Genomic DNA, 22,010 nt, shown 5'->3' with positions numbered 1-22,010 from the left:
CTATCCATTTTCTTACAACATACCATGACTCAAGAAAAGAGTTGCCATTACCAATAATTATGATAGTTTTCACATTCAGAATTCAAATTATCTTAAGGATTCGTCAATTACAGATTGCTTATTACCCCAGAATTTATCTACACAAATTCTAATGAGCTAAATTAATGTATCTTACGCAATAGAGGGAATTAAAGTCAGATTTCCTGTCTGACAGTACTTGAACCAAATCTGGAACTTTCTCAGTAGCTAATTGTGTGCTGATCAGATAGTGTCATAACTACAGAACAAAGTGCACATACCAGTAGAATGAAGGAAAAGGCTTTGATACTTTTGCAATTCTACACTGTAACAAATGTAATTGCTTCATAGATAAATCCTAAATTAGAAGATAAATCTTGGCTCATTTACATCAAAACATGAAAATATGAACTTTCACACAAAAACATTACAGCCAGCAGTGCCAACTCATGTTTGAGCCGAAAATGGTTTCCACTCCCACTTAAATATTTTTTGAAAAAACAGCATGAGCAATTTATAGCAGTCATTAAACTGCATATGAAACATTAAGTACATCTAACAGAATGTCCTCTGTCTGGAAGTTACGAGTGAAATACGCAATTACACTTGGATCCTTCATTCATAGGATATCTTGTGTAGGATGGAAATAGGGAGAGAAAGGGACTTGCTCCTGTTAAAAATCTACAGCATAATGCAGGCACAATGGGTGTTTAAGCTGAACAACTTCCCTAATCACCATGTACCCCACAATCAAATGGACTTAAAAATGTTGATCCTTGATAAAGCTAACAGGACATGGAAAAGCACTTTAACTCCTTCCCCCAGCCTCTTGGAGAATAGGAAAGGAGGATATTATCACAGTCTATATTTAAACATGAAAACAAACCATACAGAAGGTATATGCAAGAGTTGGAAACCAAATAGATATGATGGCAGTAACATGAAAGTACATATATTACAGAAACACCAAAGATTTGACAGTGAACTATAAACAGTTCATAATGATTTTTTTTACTTTAAAATATTGATTGAAATCTAGAACATGACCAGTTCCAAAGAACACTTATAAAAATAGACCAAGATTTACCCTTGATTTTCATAAGGTTGCAGACTTATTCCCAACTCTGATAAATGCTCAATTCAAATAGCAACAAGATGATCTCATCTGAACCGAATGGAGCATTAATCACCAATAAAATAGTAAGCAAGACTATAATAGGCTTGGAGGAAGAAATATAGTTGTGATGGCTTCAATGGGATCTACTCAAATCGTAAAACCCCATTCATATTTTTGTGATGCAGGCAAGAGAAAAAAAAACATACACCTGTGTGCCTCCAAACACTGATGATATTTTGCTCAGGTTTTCCAACAGTTCAGAAAAATGCAACATGAGCATTAAAATACTACTCCCAGTGCAATAAATTACGGGCCCAGTCTTGCGCTTAAAATTTTTAATCAACACACTCCTGTAACATTTGCAGGAGACTTCAGACACCAACAGCAAATTAACAACCAACATTTAAGTGATCAGGGAAAGAATATACTGGTAACACACTGGTATTATCATCAAGATATTAGTAAAGCATAATGGAGGAGTGTGTAAAATTTTCATGCTGGGCCCTTTTGAACAGTGATTGTTTTTTAAAACCTAGCATTACAATTACAAATTTTAATCTACCCAAGATTAAATAGAGCAGTTTGAATTAGAGTGAAGTAGTGCTGATTACTAGCTGGTATAAATTTGAGCCAAGCATCACATTAATAGAGTTTTGCTAAAGCTCTAAATTAGTTTCCAAAATTGGTCTTTTACGTACAATAAATAAGCCTGACAATACTTTGAAGACTACAGAGGCAACAACATTAAAGGGTCACTTGGTATCTGAGTTTCATTATGAAAATATCTGTACAGGACAAAAAGCAGTTGTATAGCAGAACCAATGGCTGTGCACACAAAATGGCATCAAATGACTCAGCAGGAACAAGGATCATTTCACAAAAATAGAACCATTTTCAGTCTGTTAGAGACAACTAGGGACCTCAAAACTAGCAGAGACTGGATTTGAATTGTAGCAGGAGGTGATTGATCCCTTATGGACCCTGCATTAAAAATACTCATTAATTGTCATCTTCGTGGGTACCACCATTTACAAGTTATGGGACTGACAGAGAGCCTGACAATCAATGATTTGTGAAGTGTGTTAGCTGGGCAGATGCCCAACAAAGACATCAACAATAAATATGTGGAAAGCTTGCTTAGAATGGCATCTGCAATTGTTCAGCTGGAAATCATTTATAAGTAAAATTATATTGCTAATCATTCTTGGTGAAATATCTTCCCAGACTCTTAATACACATACTAAAATTGAGGTCCCAAGATTCTCTATAGTTACTTCAAAATTTCCGGTTTATTCTGAACAGTTACAAAAATCCAGTTTACAACTATACAAAATACCAAAAATATCCTTAAATTCCAATTCCATGATTTTGTTCTCAAAATATATTATTTTCATTTCTCACCTTCAATAGTTTACCTCCTTACTGCACGATGACATCCATATTCCCTGTACGATTATTGTAGGCATCTGAAGTTATTCAGCCTGGCAATACTTTTTTTTGAAGTGCAGGAGAGAAAATGAAGGCCTTGCTTTCATGATTCCTTAATTCACATTTAGGAGCAGCAAACAATTTTAAGCTGTGAAACTTCATTAACCAGTTGAAGAATAATTTAATGATATCTTAAGGCAATTGCAGTTTCTGAACAAGTGGTTTCCATTCTTGCAAGCAGAAAGCAAATTAAGTGCAGGGGTTACAAGCCACAGTCATGTCTCCTGGTTTTGAGCATGCCTCAACAATGCTCTTAATTTCTAACCAACTGCAAATTGTTAAACCTTGGTGGTTGTGTATGTGCAATTTCTTTCATGTTATGGATCACAAAAATCGTGCAGAGCCCTGCGCTAGGACAGTGTGTGTTGATGCAATGTTAACACAAATTTGTAAAATGAAACATGCCATCCTTGCTTCCACCATTATTTTAAAAAAACAGGTCTGGGTATTAATTATTACAGGCTTCACTAATCATAATTAACCATTCAGGCCTAACCAACATCTTTTAAATACAAAACCAAACTAAAATTTTCCCTACCCTACTCTTTAATAGCTCTGCACCCAAATTCCACTCAAAAGCTGCAACAATCCATTATTGTACAAGATAACATGAAGGTCAATGATATGAAGCTTGTATCCACTGAAAACTTATCTTCCTGCCAGTTGAGAACGATTCAACATTTTCACTTGGCTTTTCTCATTTCAACCAATATATTCCTGCTCGCTACACACTGACTCCATAAGCCTTGTACACATGCTAACTCTGTACTTCATCCTGATTCCCAATTTTCCTTCCATATAATTTAGCTTGTTGTGCTGGCAGGTTTCAAATCTAGGTTGCCACTGCTGCTTTTAAAAGTCAGTATTCGGGGGAAAAAAAATGCTTCAGTTTAATATCAAACCACCAGGAAAAAAAAAGGAGCTGATACAAATATATTGATATAGTTCTGCTGCAGGATGCTGTCTTTAAAATTAAAAAAAACAGACCTGCACACCCTTCTCCTCCACTGTACCCCAAAGGCCCAAGTTTCTAGCCTTGCATTGTTCTTTCTTACAATTTAAATAATGTCTAAGTGAACTGCAATATATTCCCAAATATATTGATGATTAAGTTATTTAGGAGGAAGATAGCCATCACCTGCATTAACACAGAGTAGTGCTAAATTCAAACACTGCACAATAACCACTAATGATTCTGAAGAAAATCAGGATCTCATTGTGCTCAGTTCAAGTGTCAAGATTAGAAAATTACTGTTGTTCACAAAATGAGCACGTTACAAACAAAGCTACTGATTGTAAGGAGGGAAGATGCTGCAAAACTGGGATAAGTAATTTTGTTTAAAAAATACTTTATCATTACATGTTTCAAAGTGACCTAGAAATCAAAAACAATACCATATAATACTTGTAAGCATTCTTTCACACCAACTGAGACCCAGCATGGTCTGTAATTCAAGACTCCATCAGAGGAATTCTTAGGCATCCCTTCACTAACTCCCACAACATTTCTATCTGTAAGACACATTCGAAACTAAGTAGGCCATTAAAGTCATATCTGATCTTTCATTTCAACACTATCACAACTGACTTTAACCTGCAGCATGCACAATTTTTAAATTTATTGCCCAAATTTCAGTTTATGTACATAACATTGGTTCAATAATAGTTGCCTCCCCAGCCACTAAATGAATCCATAATTAAGAATTCTCCTCCCAAATTCCAAAAACTAATGATCAACTCCTCCCCAGTACACCTCCCCCACCAAACTTCAAAGGCCTACAGCATCGCAAAGGAATATTGCAGTGTGATTTCAGTCTTTTAAGCCCTTAGACATTCTTCTTCATCGCTACCATTGTTTTCTTCAGAAAGACCGCTTTCATCAATATTTTCCAGCGAATCTGCATGCTGGATTGAGAGTTCAGAGAGGCTCATGGTTGGTAGGATATTCTGTTCTGGGTAAAGCCAGGGTTTGAAGTCTGGCTTGTTCTTCTGTTTCCATTCTGGGTACTTAAGGCATACTTTGTGGAGTCTCTTCAGAACCTGAAGCACATACACATGGAGAATGTTTTTTTACTGCAGTCATATCAGCAGCTGAGCCACATAACACTTTGGCACTAGAACATCTTAAAAACATGGTTGGTGAGTATTGGGCAAAAACAAGAAAGGTTGCTAAATTACATGGAAATCTGTATTGCACAGCCTTCACAAAATATGACAGCAAATATGTAAAGTGTTCGACAGTGACCCTTGGTTAACTCTGTATATTGGAAATTAGAGTAATGCTATCTGTTCTAGCAAGTGCAATTTTCCCTTTACTGACAATTTCTGACAGAGCTGATAAATAAACTAGAGTCAGAGATATACAGCATAAAAAACAGACTCTTCAGCCCAATTCGTCCATGCCAACCAGGTTTCCTAAACTGAACTAGTCCTATACCTCTTTAAACCTTCCCTATCTATGTACCTGTCCAAATATCTTTTAAAAGTTGTAATTGTATCCATCTCTACCACCTCCTCTGACAGGTTACTCCATATAGGCACCACCCTTGGTGTGAAGTTACCCCTTAGCGTCCTCTTAACTAACACAGCTTTGGACACAAAGGAGCAATTTAGTGTGGCCAATCCACCTAACCCACACATCTTTAGACTGTGGGAGGAAACCGGAGCACTCGGGAGGAAACCCATGCAGATATGGGGAGAACGTGCAAACTCCACACAGTCACCAAAGGCTGGAATCGAAGCCAGGTCCCTTGGAGCTGTGAGGCTGCAGTGCTAACCACTGTCCCAACATGCCGCTACATTCATGGAATGTGGACATTGCTGACTAGGCCAGCACCTGCCACCCATCCAATCAATCCCTGAACATAGTTCCAGGTAATTATTACTTACATTTGGAGCCAGGTACTGAGAAGCTTTGTTGACTACCCATTTTGGCAGAGATCCTGAGAGAACAATCAGAAATTATTGGATTAGTTGTAGAAGCGTGAACAAAGCTCAAGGCTGTGAATTATTTTTAGTGTCATAATATAAATGGTTAATCTCCTTTCAAACCTCAAAATGTGAGATCAATAAATTCTTCAGAAAAACGAAAAAAAAACAGCCAAGGTGAAAATAAAGTTGGAGCAAGAGCCATGTTTTTCATGAACAATTCCCCATGTATGATCCAAACAAAAAACCCAGTAAAATTCCAGAACCCAAGGTAGAAAAAGTGGAAGGTGACTCAAGTCAGAATAGGCCAATGACAGTTGAAGAGTGCCATGAGAGATGGAAGGGTTGTTCTTTGTTTAATTGGGAGAGGGTACAAAAACTTCAATAGATGCCCAATGTAATGAATTCAAATGCTTGGATACTCATTTAATTTCGAGAATGATACAGGCAACTTCTCAGGAGATTAAATGGTTGGAAAGACTCCATGATAGACCACGTCCCATTTCCCTGAACGAAGATGGGCTTGGTGGTCCGAAGGAATGTTCTTTTTTCAAGCCATATTTTTAAACATTCTCATATACAAAAATGATATTTTTGTTGAAATGCTTTGGACAGGAAAAGTACTGCTCAACTGCAATTTGCTGTGATAAGCCCACATCTCCAAAGGAATATCCTGCCAAAATTCATAATTGCATGCAATTGTGAAAGACTATGGCACTGTATCCAAACAAAGGAATCAACAAATTTAGAAAACTGGATTGGACAGAAGAGAAAACAACTCCTCTATCAGAGCATAATCGAAGTAGGCTGTTCAGTCCTTAAACCTACTCCTACCATTCAGTGAGATCATGGCTAATGAGTTTCAACAACTATATTTTCTCACTCTATCCCTGGATTTCATTCTCGACTGCACACACATCCACATCAGTTTAAACTGCAATGCTTAATTGCAAATCCTTACCTTTGGGGTCTGCCTCAGCCATGTACGTAAGATTGCAGCTTTTGGGTCCAGTCGATTGAACTTGGTAACCTGTTAGAATGGACACAGCTCTGACTAGATCCTTCTGAGGAGGGTATTTCTGTTAAAAGGAAAGGAACTATGACTATGAGGCTGTTGGTGCCTGGTCTTTACCAAAGGCAATTAAAACACATTTTTAACATTAACCAGAGTGAGACCACAACATGTTCATTCTTTGTGAAATCTGTAAATACCAGTCACTTTGCACCTATTTCTTCCTTTATTGGATTACATATTCCCCAGGAATCACAAATGCAAATGGAAAAATAAAAATGCAATATTGAGAGGGTTGTTTGTTGAGAATACATGCCCTGAAATCATGTACTGATTAGCAATAATCCTTTAAGTCTGAAGTCATTGTCTCAGTTTCATAGCTGTAGGTTTAGTTGATTTAATCTTTCCAAGATTATTCCAACTGCTACTTTTCCTCGACTTCCAAAACCTCCTCAAAATGTAGCTTTCAACAGTGCCTTCAATAATTTCAACATCCCTATTTTCTGCTCAGTTTTAATGATCTGTCAATAGCTGCTTTACATTAAACGAAAGGCACTTTACAAGTGGATGCCGATAGAACAAACATTTTTAAAGTAAATATATATTTGATTGACTAAGGAACCTTGTTTTCCCACTACCACAATGTAAGAAATGCACCACATCTGTGGGGTTGAGTCATACAGACCAAAGATGATGTCAGATCACAATTTGGTTGCACAGAGTTAATTGATAATCGGGACAAGATCAAGGTTTCTTTAACTTGGCTCATCATGCAACACTCAGGAGGACTGCAGTCTTGTTTTCAAGTAACTATTTTTAAAGCATCACCACAACTTGGAAAATCAAAACCCAATTGTCAGTTTGAGACCCATTATCCTCAACATTGAGATTAAAGCTAACATCACTGTAAAAACCTTTACATGTTTTCACATGGCAACACTGAACACCGATGCAGAAGCAAAATAGTGCGGGTGGTGGAAATGTGAAATAAGAACAGAAAATACTTAGCAGGATTAGCAGCATCTGTGGACACAGAAATATAGCTAACATTTCAGGTCTGTGACCTTTTATCAGAATATTTCCAAGGGAAGGTCAGAGACCTAAAACTTTGGTGGGGATTTTGCTGAGGTGGCAGGGATCCAGCCACCCTCCAAGATAACTTCACTTCAGCAGGTGGCGAGATCTGGAGCCACATTTTATAGGCAGTAGGCAATTAAGTGGTTGTCACCTGACCCCAACCCAAGAGCTACCAATCAAATCAGAGGCCACAACTTAGCAAACCACTGGGACCAGTGGCCACTGCTGGGGTTAGAAAGAGCACAAATCAATGAATGTACACTCTCACAACCAGGTAAATAGAATCCAAGGTGCCGAATGGTTGAGGAAGAGTGGGGAAGAATCATGAAGTACAGGTGCAGCAAGGCCACCGGACTAGTCATTGCCACTGGGGGCTTCTTCATGGGGCAAATAGGAGCCCACCAGGCCCCAATCAAGCCCATCTAGTGGTCTCCCCACATGACCCCACCCCCTGCTGGTCAAATGCCAGTGGAGGCATGAAGTAGTTCTTAGTTGGTCACTCAATTGATCTCCAGATGGGTTGTCTGACACCTTTCCGACTGTTGGCAAAGTGGCCTGGCAAAAGGAACACATCACACCACCTGATGCCTTCCCACTTCCACACCCAAAGTCTTGGAAAAATTCAGCCCATTATTCTCCTCCAGATACTGAGTGTTTCCAACATTTTCTGCTTTCATTACTGAAACACTGGACTCTAGATTACTTATGTCCAAACTCTAAAATCAGATCATGGGCAAGGTTCATTTATATTACTGTGAGTTGCCAATTGCATTTCCAACAGAGAGAGCAAAACCGAAAATCTACAAAATTTGCTGTCATGGCACCCCGTTCCAGAAAACAAAATCACTTGTAACTAGTCCTGAGCAATTGTACCAATGGTGTTAAAAAGTAGAAATTTCAGATCAGCATTGACCACCAAATTTGAGAGTCATCCAGCATCTTGTAAATGTTGCTTTTCAGATTACAACAAAAAGTCAGCTTTCAACGGAAACAAAATGACTGGGTGCAACAAATTCTTGAGCAAAGGGAATTGCTTAAGAATGATATATCTCGACCTTTATAGCTGTAAACCGTTCCTTTCTCTCTATCTGAGACACAAATTGGAGATAGGGTGCTTAGACCCACACTTACAGGGTGTTTCACAGAGTAGTTGATGATCATGTAATCTTTATCCGTGACGAGCCATGACCTCAAAGTAACCACATCCCTGTCTTTCAGGGGACGTGGACATTTCCCTAAGGGAGAGAAACAAAATGTAACCACAAAGAACTGAAGAAATTTTTCAAAAAGTTCCCATCATACAGCACTCCTTGACAAATCCGCATCCAGGCAAAGTAACCTAGAATCATAGAATCCCTACAGTGCAGAAGGAGGCCATTCAGTCCATCGGGTCTGCACCAACCACAATCCCACCCAGGCCCCACACCCGTAACCCCATGTATTTACCCTGCCAATCTCCCTGACACTAGTCAATTTAACCTGGCCAATCAAGCTAACCCGCACATCTTTGGACCGTGGGAGGAAACCGAAGCACCCGGAGAAAACCCATGCAGACAGAGAGAATGTGCACAGTGACCCAAGCCAGGAATCAAACCCGGGTCCCTGGTGCTGTGAGGCAGCAGTGCTAACCACTGTGCCACCCATCTTGGAACTCTGTGAATATCAGACTACACAGTCAGTCAATGTGCCAAGTTGGTCTGTAGTTTCAATTTTATAATCAGAAAGTAGTGGATCCAAGCTCCAAAGCAGCATGAAAATTTATAAATCTAGGCTGACAATCTGGTGCAGCAAGAGAAATGATGTTAAATCAAAGGGCTCTGTTTTATCTCCCTGATCAAACAGATATTAAAGATCTTATGGCACTGATGGAAGAGCAGATTTTTTTTCTGGGCAACATTTCGTCTCTCAATCTACACCATCAAAAATAAGGTGGTTAATCTTTCCGTTCCCGGTGCAGAATTGTGTCTATAAAAATTCCATTTTAAAACAATTTGTGTGATGCACTTTGAGAGATTTTGAAAACATAAGTTGCTGTTATAGATTGATACAAAAATGTTGAAAAAGCAGGTGCTGTGTCCACGAAAACAACCAACGGTGAGAAGATTAGATTTCTCCTCTCATTAGGCGGATTAAAATTGTTAATTCCCACCTGGGGAAAGGTCTGAGGGGACTGGGCCACATCGATGCAGATAAGGAAATCTTCCATAGTTCAGGTTGAGAGATTTCCTCCCTTTGAGTCTTATGTAACACATGGAATTCACACTAGAAGACAGAACAGATCATCCCAACTTATCTCCTCCTCAAATTTGTGACTTGTGTGGGTTTTTTTTTTAAAAAAGAACAGAAATTATATTCCAGCAATACAGCTCACTGGCACAGCCCTTCCCTGCAGGTAGTTAGGGCAGATTTATCAAGGCCTTATAAATTTCTGCAGCTCACATTAAAATTCAAGAACCAAAACATTATACAATTCAACAAGCACCAACTTCTTTTCAGTGCCTTGCCAAAGTTGCTATTCTTCCTCTGAGCACAGACGTGAACCATGACAGGCTGTTCAAAGAATAGCATTAACCCTGTCAATCATCAGATATGATGTGGAGATGCCGGCGTTGGACTGGGGTAAACACAGTAAGGAGTCTAACAACACCAGGTTAAAGTCCTACAGGTTTATTTGGTAGCAAACGCCACTAGCTTTCGGAGCGCTGTTCCTTCGTCAGGTGAGTGGGAGTTCTGTTCACAAACAGGGCATATAAAGACACAAACTCAATTTACAGAATAATGAATAATGATTGGAATGCAAGTCTTTACAGCTAATCAAGTCTTAAAAAGGTACAGACAATGTGAGTGGAGAGAGCATTAGCACAGGTTAAAGAGATGTGTATTGTCTCCAGACAGGACAGCCAATGAGACTTTGCAAGTCCAGGCAAGTTGTGAGAGTTACAGATAGTGTGACATGAACCCAAGATCCCGGTTGAGGCCGTCCTCATGTGTGCGGAACCTGGCTATCAGAATCATCGGATATCCACACATTTGCCAGGATGAAGCATCAAATAGTGACTTCCCGCCTTAATCCAGGAGCACAAAGACAAATTAGCAACCCCAACTATGCGAATTTATCCTACCTTCTGATCTTTCTGCTTTAACACAGATATCACCTTTACCCAACGGATCTCAGACAACATTTTTATAGAAAGTGGAACAGGAAACCAAGTGAGCAAGACTTAATTGTTCATTTGGAACTCATGGGATTCGACACGAGAAACAAGCATTAAAGGTTTCTTTAAAAACCTTAGCTCAGTGTGAATTCCCAGTGTGTGTATTTTGATATTGGTTTATATTTTACAGTAGGCTTTTTTAAGAATATAGAGAGCTGTATGTTCTCTGTGCTGCAATTTCAACAATTGCAAATTCATTTCCTGGAGAAGCAGGGCGCAATTCATGAACTTTGGTCAACCCTCAAAATGTACTCACATGAATAATATCCAACATCTGCATTCACTGTGAGCCGTGCAATGTCAAAAGTCTTGATAACCTGCTTATCCCATTTGCGGCGGTACTCATTATCATGCAGCACATCGTACACCGTCTCTGCAGAAACATCTTTAAGTCCAATTCTACACTGAAACAGAAAGAGGAATGAGTTGTTAAAGTTCATGAAAAAGCCAAAAGGAAAGTGATAACACGCCAGCACCCCAAACACACTGGCATAAGCAGAAGATTGGGATTCCTGGAGCAGCGAGTTCTTAACGTGAGCCATGGTATCTCGAGAACAGCTTGATCACAGCGTCATTTTTTTTTTAAAAATGGAAGCCATGAAAGGGAGAAGACCCAATAGATAAAGCTAAACTTTGTACAACATTATGTTTACTTAGTGCTTTTAGCCTCAATTTCACACTCCTGGCCAAGACTACAAGTTAAGATTTGATGCACTCACTCCCCATTGGCAATCCATCACAAGAGTTATGTTAAATCATCTCAAAGGTCAGCCACCTTGGCCACTATCTCTCTGCTATGAAAACCATAATTCACATTTCATGGCACAATAGCACTGCTGCCTCACAGTGCCAGGAGAAGTTGCTAGACACTTCTGTGGAGGTGGGGAAGAGAACGTGGAGGGAAAAGATTGAATTCAAGCAGTGAATGAGCATATGCAGGTTTGGTGGAAAGAGAAAGCGCTGTAGGATCTACATAAGTAATAGTTGCCTGGCATTTAATTTTTCTTCGTTTTTATCATTTCTAAGAGATAGCAATATTTACTAGTCACCAAGGCTGTTGCAAAGGCAATTCTATTCAAGGTCTTAACATCAGATCAACTGCAATGACTATTCATTCCAAAGGCAAGATTTTGGATTTTCTTTTAGGCTGAAGACTAAACGCGATGAAAAATTACTGCCTGCCTTGAAACTCTGATAGGTGACTTACTGACAGACAAGACTACAAAAGAGATTCACACTCAGCAATAGCTGTTGAGAATGCAACTGCTCCTTCCTCTAAAAGCATCAGATTTTAACTTTGTTAGAGGGCTGATTAGATGCTATCATTTTCTTACCATACCTTATACAATAACTGTGTTTTACTATCTTCAGTTTGTCATTGCATCAGCCACTGGCCACAAGAGCAGGCATGTGACTAACACACCCAGCTTACAACTCAAACTGACACTGAAACAGTTACTGCTGTATATGCAGGATTGAGGGAAAAAATTACATTTGCTTAGTTCACCAATGGCACAGTTCATATAAAGAACAACAGCGGTGGAAAGTACCAGTTTTCTGTGATTCTGAAATATTCTCCACTGCTTTCTTTCTCGAGGATAATGAATGTTGTACTTTTGGAATGTACAATCTATTCATCATTCTACTTATGCCCAATGCCGTCACTCGACTTGCTTTGAAAACCAATAGGTTAAGCAAAATCTTTATTATTCCAGATAATACATTTATTATAAAATAAGCAAAATTCACCCATACGGCCAAGTTAATGGCAATCTATTTTAACTGCAAATTCTAATGACTACAGGCAATGACTCAGTAGTTTCACAACAGCTGACTCAAGAAAGGTGCATTGAGTCTAAGAAAGTGGAGAGCTTCCGACAGCTGAGTTCACAACCACAGGCAACCTAGAACTTAAGACTCGCATTCCAATCATTATTCATTATTCTGTAAATTGAGTTTGTATCTTTATATGCCCTGTTTGTGAACAGAATTCCCACTCACCTGACAAAGGAGCAGCGCTCCAAAAGCTAGTGGCGTTTGCTACCAAATAAACCGGTTGGACTTTAACCTGGTGTTGTTAGACGCCTTACTGAACCTAGAACTTTCACAGCCATGCCTCCAAGATAAATAAACAACATCAAAGCAACTAAAATACTCTAAAAGATCTATTCCTTTGGGACCATTAAAACTTTGTAACTGGCAATGTGAGTTAGGGATAGCTTTGTTATGTTGACAATTTAAACTAGAGAATGAAAGCTGACTTTTAATTCCTACCCATATATTCTCCATGGACAATTTTGTGGTCAGCCATTTATCATTCAAGAACCACATTTGCCAACTGGGGATTTTAAATCTTGGCAAGAAAAGCAATGAATACAATCCCCACGTGCCAAATAGCTTGATCACAGCATCATTTTTTTTAAAAATGGAAGCCATGAAAGGAAGACGACCAACAGATAAAGCTAAACTTTGTACAACAACATTATGTTTACACAGCACTTTTAACCTCAATTTCACACCCCTGGCCAAGACTACAAGTTAAGATTTGACACATTCAAACTAAATTCCCTCCCCATAGGCAATCCATCACGAGAGTCATGTTAAATCATCTCTGAAAGGTCAGCCACCTTGGCCACAATCTCTCAGCTACTAAAACCATAATTCACATTTCATGGCACAGTGGCTAGCACTGTTGCCTCACAGTGCCAGTGATCCGGGTTCAATTGCGGCCTTGAGTCTGTGTGGAGTTTGCACATTCTCCCAGTGTCTGCATGGGTTTCCTCCGGGTGCTCTGGTTTCCACCCACAATCCAAGATGTGCAGGTTAGGTGGAATGATTCTATCCTTTTTCTCTCACCCCTGCTAAATTCTACATTCCCATCCTTGCTGAGTGTCAGTGTCTTCCTTTGTCTCAGAAAATTACCAGGAGTCTTATCCTCCCCATCAAATCTCTCTATGGCCTTGCCTAATTTACAACCTCCTCCAGATATAGATCCCTGTACCTAAAATTATGCTCTTCCAACATTAGCCTATGGTGAAATCATGCTCATTCAACTCTTGAATGGATTGCCAATTTGTTCTCATCCCCAAAATCATCTGTCACTCTCTCCACATTACCCCCTCCTTCCTTACCTTCAAAGGCCTCACCAAATCTCTTCTGTGTTGCTATACTTCTCTCCCTTCTGCTCAAGGTCACCTTCTTACCCTTCACTGTTCTCCAACATTGTTCTGTATGAAATGTGCATTAGATAAATGTAATCGTCTATAGTTGTTCCCGTATTTAGCTCAAACCTAGTCTCGAAGGTGAACATCCAAACATATTTTTCAAATTGTGAAACAAAGCATCCAATTCCTGAGAGATGCAAATTATATACCAGAAAATAATAAATACCCAAGTCCTGACGATCCTTTGTAAAGATTTTATGCATCAGAACGTACTTTAATAGAAAAGAAAATTCAGTATTCAGTCCTCAGAGCTCCAGTTAAAAGCCTGGAATACTATACAACATTGAGAACCAGGTCTTCTCAGTGTAATAAGGAAGGTTAGAAGAAATGCAACAAGGATGATTTCAGGCACTAAATTAATAACCCAGCACTGAAACTGAAGGAAGGGAAAAATATTATCCAAGCATCTAAAAGGGCAACAATCACAGATAACTTTGTGTAAACAGGCCACGTGCGACTGTGAAAGTAGATCCAGAGGACAGAAATACAAAATCAGTAACCCTCAAATGAGATTTGTTTAAGTTTATTCTTTCATGGGATGCAAGCATCACTGGCAAGACCAGCATTTGTTTCCCATTTCCAACTGTCCTTGAATGGAGTGATTTGCTGGGCCATTTCAGAGCACAGTTACGAATCAACCACATGACAGTTGATCTGGAGTCATGCATAGGCCAGACCACGCAAGAATGCAGATTCCCTTTCGCTAAAGGACATCAGTAAACCAGATGGATTCTTACAACAGCCAATGGTAGTTTCGCGGTCACCATTACGGAGACTAACTTTATTTTCCAGATTTATTAATTGAATGTTAAAATCCACCAGCTGCCATGCTGAGATTTGAACCAGTGTCCCCAAACCATTGGCCTGGGCCTCTGGATTACTATTCCAGCGATGTTATCGCAATGCCACCATCTCCCCAATTGGATGATATCCTGCTGGAGCATTTTACAGCCAAAAAAAGCCTTTTCTCTTCTTATCCCTTCCTGATCTGGGAAGTCCCAACCCTACGCTTTATCGCAGGAATGTATAAACGCACAGGTAATATGAAACTAATGACCATATTCCAGGAGATCATTGCTATTGCAATCGAAATGCTTTTTGTAGTAGGATCTGGTACATACAGGGTTAATGTGGGATGAGTACAGTACTGCCCACGCAAGTGATGCAAGGAGGCATAAGACCCAGTGTAGGGGAGGATAGAGATGCACAAAGAACTAGAATGGAGTCAGCTCCATACATGTACCCCCTACTGTATATTCCTAGATCTCCTCCAGACGGCAGTGATGTCAAGATTACCAACCAGGACAACATGGTCCTCGAGTGTTCAAACACTAAAAAGAGTATTCAGACTCTCAATCTCAGTTCTATTTTACAGAGCAGGTTAGTCCAAATCCTGCAAAGTCCCCATTGGTCTGACTAACCTAGCACCCACAAGATCATAACACCTTTGATGAAAGTGGTACCAAAGAAGGAGCCTCTACCTTTAACTAGACATCCCAATCACTGTGCACAAACAGTAACTTCCAGCCAGTGTGCCAGAACCCCAAAGGATGCTGGAACCTTGTAGCAGCCCCACACTACCAACAAAATAAAAAGGTAAGCAAGTATGCTACTCAATCACAGATACACCTTTCCTTAGCCTCAGAAAGCTTCTTTTTGGCCCAAATGGAAAAAGAAAAGGCACTGCCAAGCAGATGAATACAATTTTCATCCACCTTGCAAGAAACAAACAATCAAGAGTACCAACAACCATGCACTGCCAAACCAACCAAGCAATGGAAGAAACCGATGAAAACATACCTAAAATGCCAGGCCAAACACCAAACCAACAAGAACCAGAATATATCACTCCTAACAGAATGGCAAATGAGAGGTGGAAGGGTTACAGAGCCTCCAGACCACCTGAACCTCTAACTTCAAGGACTTGAAGGGGGGAGTTAGGGTAGCAAGAATATTGTAATCACAATAATGCTGTAACAATAAAGATAAACACACAAGACTTGTAAAAATGTCAGTTTACTTGGACTGACTTGAGTATGTGATACAAAAAGGCACATGACCCAGAGCCAGGCTTAGTCTAGAGAAGGATAGGAGATATGCAAAGACCAGGATAGAGTCAGCTCCATATTGTTCCCTCAACTGTATATAGTGGAGTTGTTAAAAAAAAAAGACTGTTAATATACTCAAGACTCCGAAGTAGGATTCTGTGCTGCCAATCTCAGTAGGACAAATAGAAAAGCCAGACTTCTACAAACTATTCAATTGTGGGGTCGGAAACAAAGTCTAATGCTGTACTTATTAGATGCTGGGTGGTGCTTCAAGATGCTTTAATTTCCCACCCTTCATGTCTATTACCTTAAGCAAAAAGCAGGGAGTAGATTAATGGTCACCTTATTGTGAAAACAATTGAGATTTTAAAAGCTGCAAAAGAAAAATATACCTATACTGATATTCTAGAGACCCTGGGTTCCTTTGTCAACCAATAGCGGTTAAGTAATCTGAAAAAGCATACAACAGTGTCACTAAAATCAATCTATGTTGCAGCAAGATGCAAACAACCCCACGTCCAACTCTAACTCTACTTTCACTAGGCAAATATTTGAAAGGATGGGCGAGTCTCGTGCCAATTCATCAGGCACCGTAACTAAAACATTTCCCAAACACCAGAGAATGCACATTTTCTACAGAATGTGCAAATAGCACATTACTAGCAAAAATATACATTTGAAAAGTGGGAAGTCTGGCCAAATTGGAATACGTTATCAGATAGCTCAGTAGAAGTTACTGGCTATAAATGTAGCTTGTCATCAGTGTTGGCTTGCTGATCTGAATCAGCTACTTTACATGTCTTGTCCATGACTGGTTTCCTCAGACCAAATTCCATTGGAATCAGCTTTCCTGGTCTGCAGCCACTAACCAACATTAACTTAGCATAGCAGCCATAATTCTGAAATGTTTTCAGATAACAAACTGTGGAGATGTAATAAACAAAGAGAAGAGAACATATTCTGGTGAAATAGTCAAATTAATAGCAACTGAAATTTAATACGGAGAGGTGTGAATTGATGCATTTGGCAAGAAGGTGGAGAGAGAAAATCTAAACAAAATGGTGAATTTTAAAGGAGGTACAAAAACAGAGACCTGAACGTTCACATTCATAAATCTTTGAAGATGACAGGAAGTTTGTAAGGCTATTTTAAAAAACATACACATAGGATCCTTGGTTTCATAAACAGTGAACGAAAATTAAGGAAGTTATTGTTGCTCATTATAAATGTTAGGAAAGAGTTGGTTCAAACAATGTCAAAGTATCAGTTTAATCTGAATTTGTGTTTCCAAACTTCTGTGCTAAGAGTTAAAAATGCTTTTGCTTCATGTTAAACAGCAATGCCTATATATCTATGGTTTTAGTTTCACCTTAAACTGTGCCTGCATTGTATGAGGTTTTACAAGGTAAAAGCAATTATAGTCGTTTAAAAGACTAAGCTTTTGCTTAGCAACCAGAGGCTCTTCCTGGGACGGGAACATTTTTTGAGTCTATTTCAAGCTAGAGCCAGGAAAGCTGGACACGAGGATGGCAACTGCAGAAAGCTGATTTCCCCAAAGAAGAATCAAAAACCAGGGAATAAAGAGGAGCCCCAGAAGTCAAAGGGATAAAGAACTGGAATCTGAACAAGGTATTGTTCGCTTAAGTTGAGAGAAGGGTAGAGGGAGGCTCCTTGTTATACACAAAGCTGCAAGATGCAAAGCTCGTGAAGTTGCCTTGAGAGAAGCCAGACATCTGAAGTATTCCAAAAGGTTGGTGACACCTTAATACAGCCTGTGAAAGCAGTACTGTTCTGTTGACATGGCTGGGTACCCGAGAGATTGTGTGAAGCCCGAATACGTGTGTTCCGGGGCAGAAGAATACTGAAAGAAGAGGACGAAATCCTGGATGCAGATCTTTGGTGAAGGCATCGGAGAGAAAGCTTTGTGAGAGAGAAAATTTCAAAGTTAGAGTGGAGTTTGGGAACACGTGCAAGTCAGAGTTCCAGTTAAACCAATTGGCTCAATGTGACAAGCATCTACAGGGATTGGATGAGAAATCCACAGGTTGTTATGGGTGGTATCTGTCACTTGGTTTAGCATGGCCAATGCACCTAAGTAGCACATCTCTTGGACTGTGGGAGGAAATGCGTGCACCCAGAGGAAACCCATGCAGACATGGGGAGACCATGCAAACTCCAAACAGACAGTGACCCAGGTCCCTAGTGCTTTGCAGCAGCAGTGCTAACCACTGCCACCATGCTGCCCACAAGTTGGAATTTTCAGTGATTTTGTTGCAGTGTTAATGTAAGCTGACTTGTGACATGAATAAATAAAAACTGGCGTAAACCTTATAAATCTATAAAAACCTGTAAACGTATAACTGAGGTGAATGAGTAGTGTATTATAGTTACTCTTCTGTGGTGCGCCTGACCACATTTCACCTATTGGCATACATGGACCGTGTACTTACTGAGAACATTAGAATACAATTTATATTTTGCAACTTGTGGGCAGCACGGTGGCAGTGGTTAGCACTGCTGCTGCAAAGCACTAGGGACCTGGGTCACTGTCTGTTTGGAGTTTGCATGGTCTCCCCATGTCTGCATGGGTTTCCTCTGGGTGCACGCATTTCCTCCCACAGTCCAAGAGATGTGCTACTTAGGTGCATTGGCCATGCTAAATTCTTCCTCAGTGTACCCAAACAGGCGCCAGAATGTGGCGACTAGGGAATTTTCAGTGATTTTGTTGCAGTGTTAATGTAAGCTGACTTGTGACATGAATAAATAAAAACTGGCGTAAACCTTATAAATCTATAAAAACCTGTAAACGTATAACTGAGGTGAATGAGTAGTGTATTATAGTTACTCTTCTGTTTAATAAAGGTTTTATTCTATTGCTAAAAGTTAATTGGCAGTTCTGTGACTCTGATCATCCATGTCTCTAAACAAAAAAATAAAAGTTACGATCTATTTAGCCACGGTTCTATTGTGGGACCCGACTGGCCAGTAGTAAAATTAGCTGAGACCATAATATAAACATGAACAAGATTAGGTCCAAGGAGCAGCATTGTATCTAATTAAGGGCATCATAAGGAGAGAAGGGAGAAGCTGTCTCCACTGGCACTATAGTGGACAGCCATATGCAAGATGAATGTAAAAGAACAGGGAAAAGAGAAGAATAACTTTATTACTTGAGGTCTAGAAAACATTACCTGAAAACTGACAGGAGCATTCAAAAAGGAATTGGATGTGCAGTACTTGAAAATGAAGAATTCACAGGGCTATGGAGAAACACTAGGAGAAGGGGACTCATTGGACACTGTTTTCAAAGAGCTTGCTTCAGCATGGTGGGTTGAATGGCCTTCTTCAGTGTTATATAATATTAAAAAACTGGTCATTCCTGTTTGCTATTTATGGAATGTTACAGGGCAGAATAGTTGCTATATTTGCTTATGTAACACTGTATTCCAAAGAAATTTACACTTTGGGAAGCACTTGGAGACATTTTGATACACTAGTACTTCTTAAAAAAAAAATACATTTATTAAAATTTTGTTCAACATCCTGATGTACAAATTAGAGCCTGGTTTCAATTGAACATAAAGTCCAGGAACATTCTTGAGACTTCACAATTTGATAGGAAGAACGTGAGAGATTTCAAGGTTCTTTTTGCCCACAAATTATTTGATCAAAATGGCACAAACGTTCTGCTCAATTACTCCCAAGACATGCAAATGTAACCTGACATTCCTTATCGGAATAAAGAATCTGATCGTGGCACAACATGGGTAGAGTTAACTGAAATGGCAAATGACTGTTACACAAAAACGGTTAGAGTACTTTGGTCTGGAATCAACCTTATGGTCTCCAAGAGCCATTCTGTCCTGACTGACAATGCTGCTATCTCTGGTGGGACAGAACATACTCAGGAATGATGATTCAAGAGTCTGAGACATTGGCTGAAGGTTGTATGCACAGAATCATACTTGTGTTGAGCATTTTCTTGACCAGTCTCTGGGACAGCTCTCCAAGCTTTGGCACAAATCCCCAGATGTTAGTAGAGGACTCTGTTATTGCCAGTGTTGCGTCAGGTTCAGAAACCTGGCCTAAAGATTTGGAGACAAGAGTTCAAAATAGCATGATGGCAGTAGAGGAATTTAAAATCAATTAAACAGAACTGGAATAAAAAGCTAGCACAGTAATGGAGGCCATGAAACTACCAGATTGTTGCAAAACCCCATCTTTCTCAGACGTCCTTTAAGAAAGGAAATCGTTGTCATAACTTCGTCCGGCCCATTATGTGACTAGAGACATACAGCAATGTGTGTGACTCATAACTGCTTTCTGAAATGGCTGAGCAAAATCACTAAGTTATAATTTCTCATAGTGGCTTTGAAGCAAAAATAAAATGGTATGAAGCAGCCAGCATTAACCCGAGGACCTGATGCATCACTGGCAATAACAGTCCTCTACTAACATCTGGGGATTTGTGCCAAAGCTTGGAGAGCTGTCCCAGAGACTGGTCAAGAAAATGCCCAACACAAGTATGATTCTGTGCATACAACCTTCAGCCAATGTCTCAGACTCTTGAATCATCATTCCTGAGTATGTTCTGTCCCACCAGAGATAGCAGCATTGTCAGTCAGGACAGAATGGCTCTTGGAGACCATAAGGTTGATTCCAGACCAAAGTACTCTAACCGTTTTTGTACTGTATGGCTAATCTGTTTAAGTGCACATACCTTTTAAATATTTTTGCACAGTTGCATGTATTTTCAGGTAGCCATGCAGCTTAGATAAACATTGCTCCAGATCTCAACGGCATCAGTGCCAAAAATAAAACCTCCTGCTGCTTCACCTATTGCCCTGCTCATCTGCTAAATCAGTACTCTGTGTTGAGGACCGTCATCACTATTGACTGGGCTAGAGTTTCAAACAAAATAACTGGCAGATTGAGCCTGCAACAGGTGGTGAGAGCATGAGGGGCAAGAAACCCCATCCCCAGCAATCCACCCATCACAGATGTGTACGTCTACTGTTGATAGGAGTGATCATTGTACAGTTCTTATGGAGACAAAGTTCTGTCATCACAGTGATGGCACCCTGTGTAGTGTTCTATGCCAAATGGGACAAATTCAGAACAGATCCAGCAATTCAAATCAGGCATCTATGAAATCTATGTCGGCAACAACAGAATTGTATTCCCCCACACAGGTAACCTCATGAGGCACCATATCCCTTTTCTACCATTACTATTGAACTAAAAAACCAAACGAGCTCAATGAGGAGTGTAGGAGAACATCCCAGGAGCAGCACCAGGTGTATCTAAAAATGAGATGTCAAGTGTTGATACTACAACACAAGACTATACACGCTAAACAGCAGAAGCAGCATGCCATACACAAGAGCTAAGTAAACCTACAATCAGATCTCTGTATTCTGCCACATCCAATTGTGAATGGTGGTGGACAATTAATGGAGGAGGTTCCACAAACATCCCCAACTTCAATTATGTCAAACCATAGCATTTGACCGAGGAAAAAAAAACAAGGCTGAAGCATTTGCAATAATCTTCAGTCAAAGTGTCAAATGGATGATCCATCTTGGCCTCCTACTGAAACGCCCACTATCACAAATGCCTTTTTCCAGCCAAATCAACTCCATGTGATAGAAAGAAACAGCTGAGTGCATTGATAAAGCAAAAGACTATAGGCCCCAACAATATTCTGGCTGAGAGCTGAAAGTTTGTGCTCCAGTACTAGCCATACTCCTAGTCAAGTTGTTCCATTGCAGCTCCAACACAGGCATCTATCCAGCAATATTGCCCAACTATGTCCCATCCACAAAAAAAATAGTACAAATCCAATCTGACCAATTACCACTCTGTCTACTCTGAATAACCAAT

At 39.8% G+C, this 22,010-nt stretch overlaps 1 protein-coding gene across 1 annotated transcript in view; it reads right to left on the bottom strand.

The window, feature by feature from the left end:
• Nucleotides 1-1,457: 1,457 nt before the first annotated feature.
• LOC144492880 (START domain-containing protein 10-like) overlaps nt 1,458-22,010 on the bottom strand; it is a 30,325-nt gene continuing 9,772 nt past the window's right edge. The window contains exons 2-6 of the mRNA XM_078211433.1: nt 11,112-11,259; nt 8,772-8,875; nt 6,513-6,630; nt 5,513-5,565; nt 1,458-4,663 (exon numbers count right to left, since the gene is read on the bottom strand). Of these exons, the coding sequence (XP_078067559.1) occupies nt 4,442-4,663; nt 5,513-5,565; nt 6,513-6,630; nt 8,772-8,875; nt 11,112-11,259 (645 nt within the window). The 3' untranslated portion in view covers nt 1,458-4,441. The remainder of the gene's footprint in view (nt 4,664-5,512; nt 5,566-6,512; nt 6,631-8,771; nt 8,876-11,111; nt 11,260-22,010) is intronic.

Source organism: Mustelus asterias, chromosome 4 (assembly GCF_964213995.1).
Source record: "Mustelus asterias chromosome 4, sMusAst1.hap1.1, whole genome shotgun sequence".
Taxonomy (NCBI): domain Eukaryota; kingdom Metazoa; phylum Chordata; class Chondrichthyes; order Carcharhiniformes; family Triakidae; genus Mustelus; species Mustelus asterias.
This window is presented reverse-complemented; position numbering and strand designations above follow the sequence as displayed.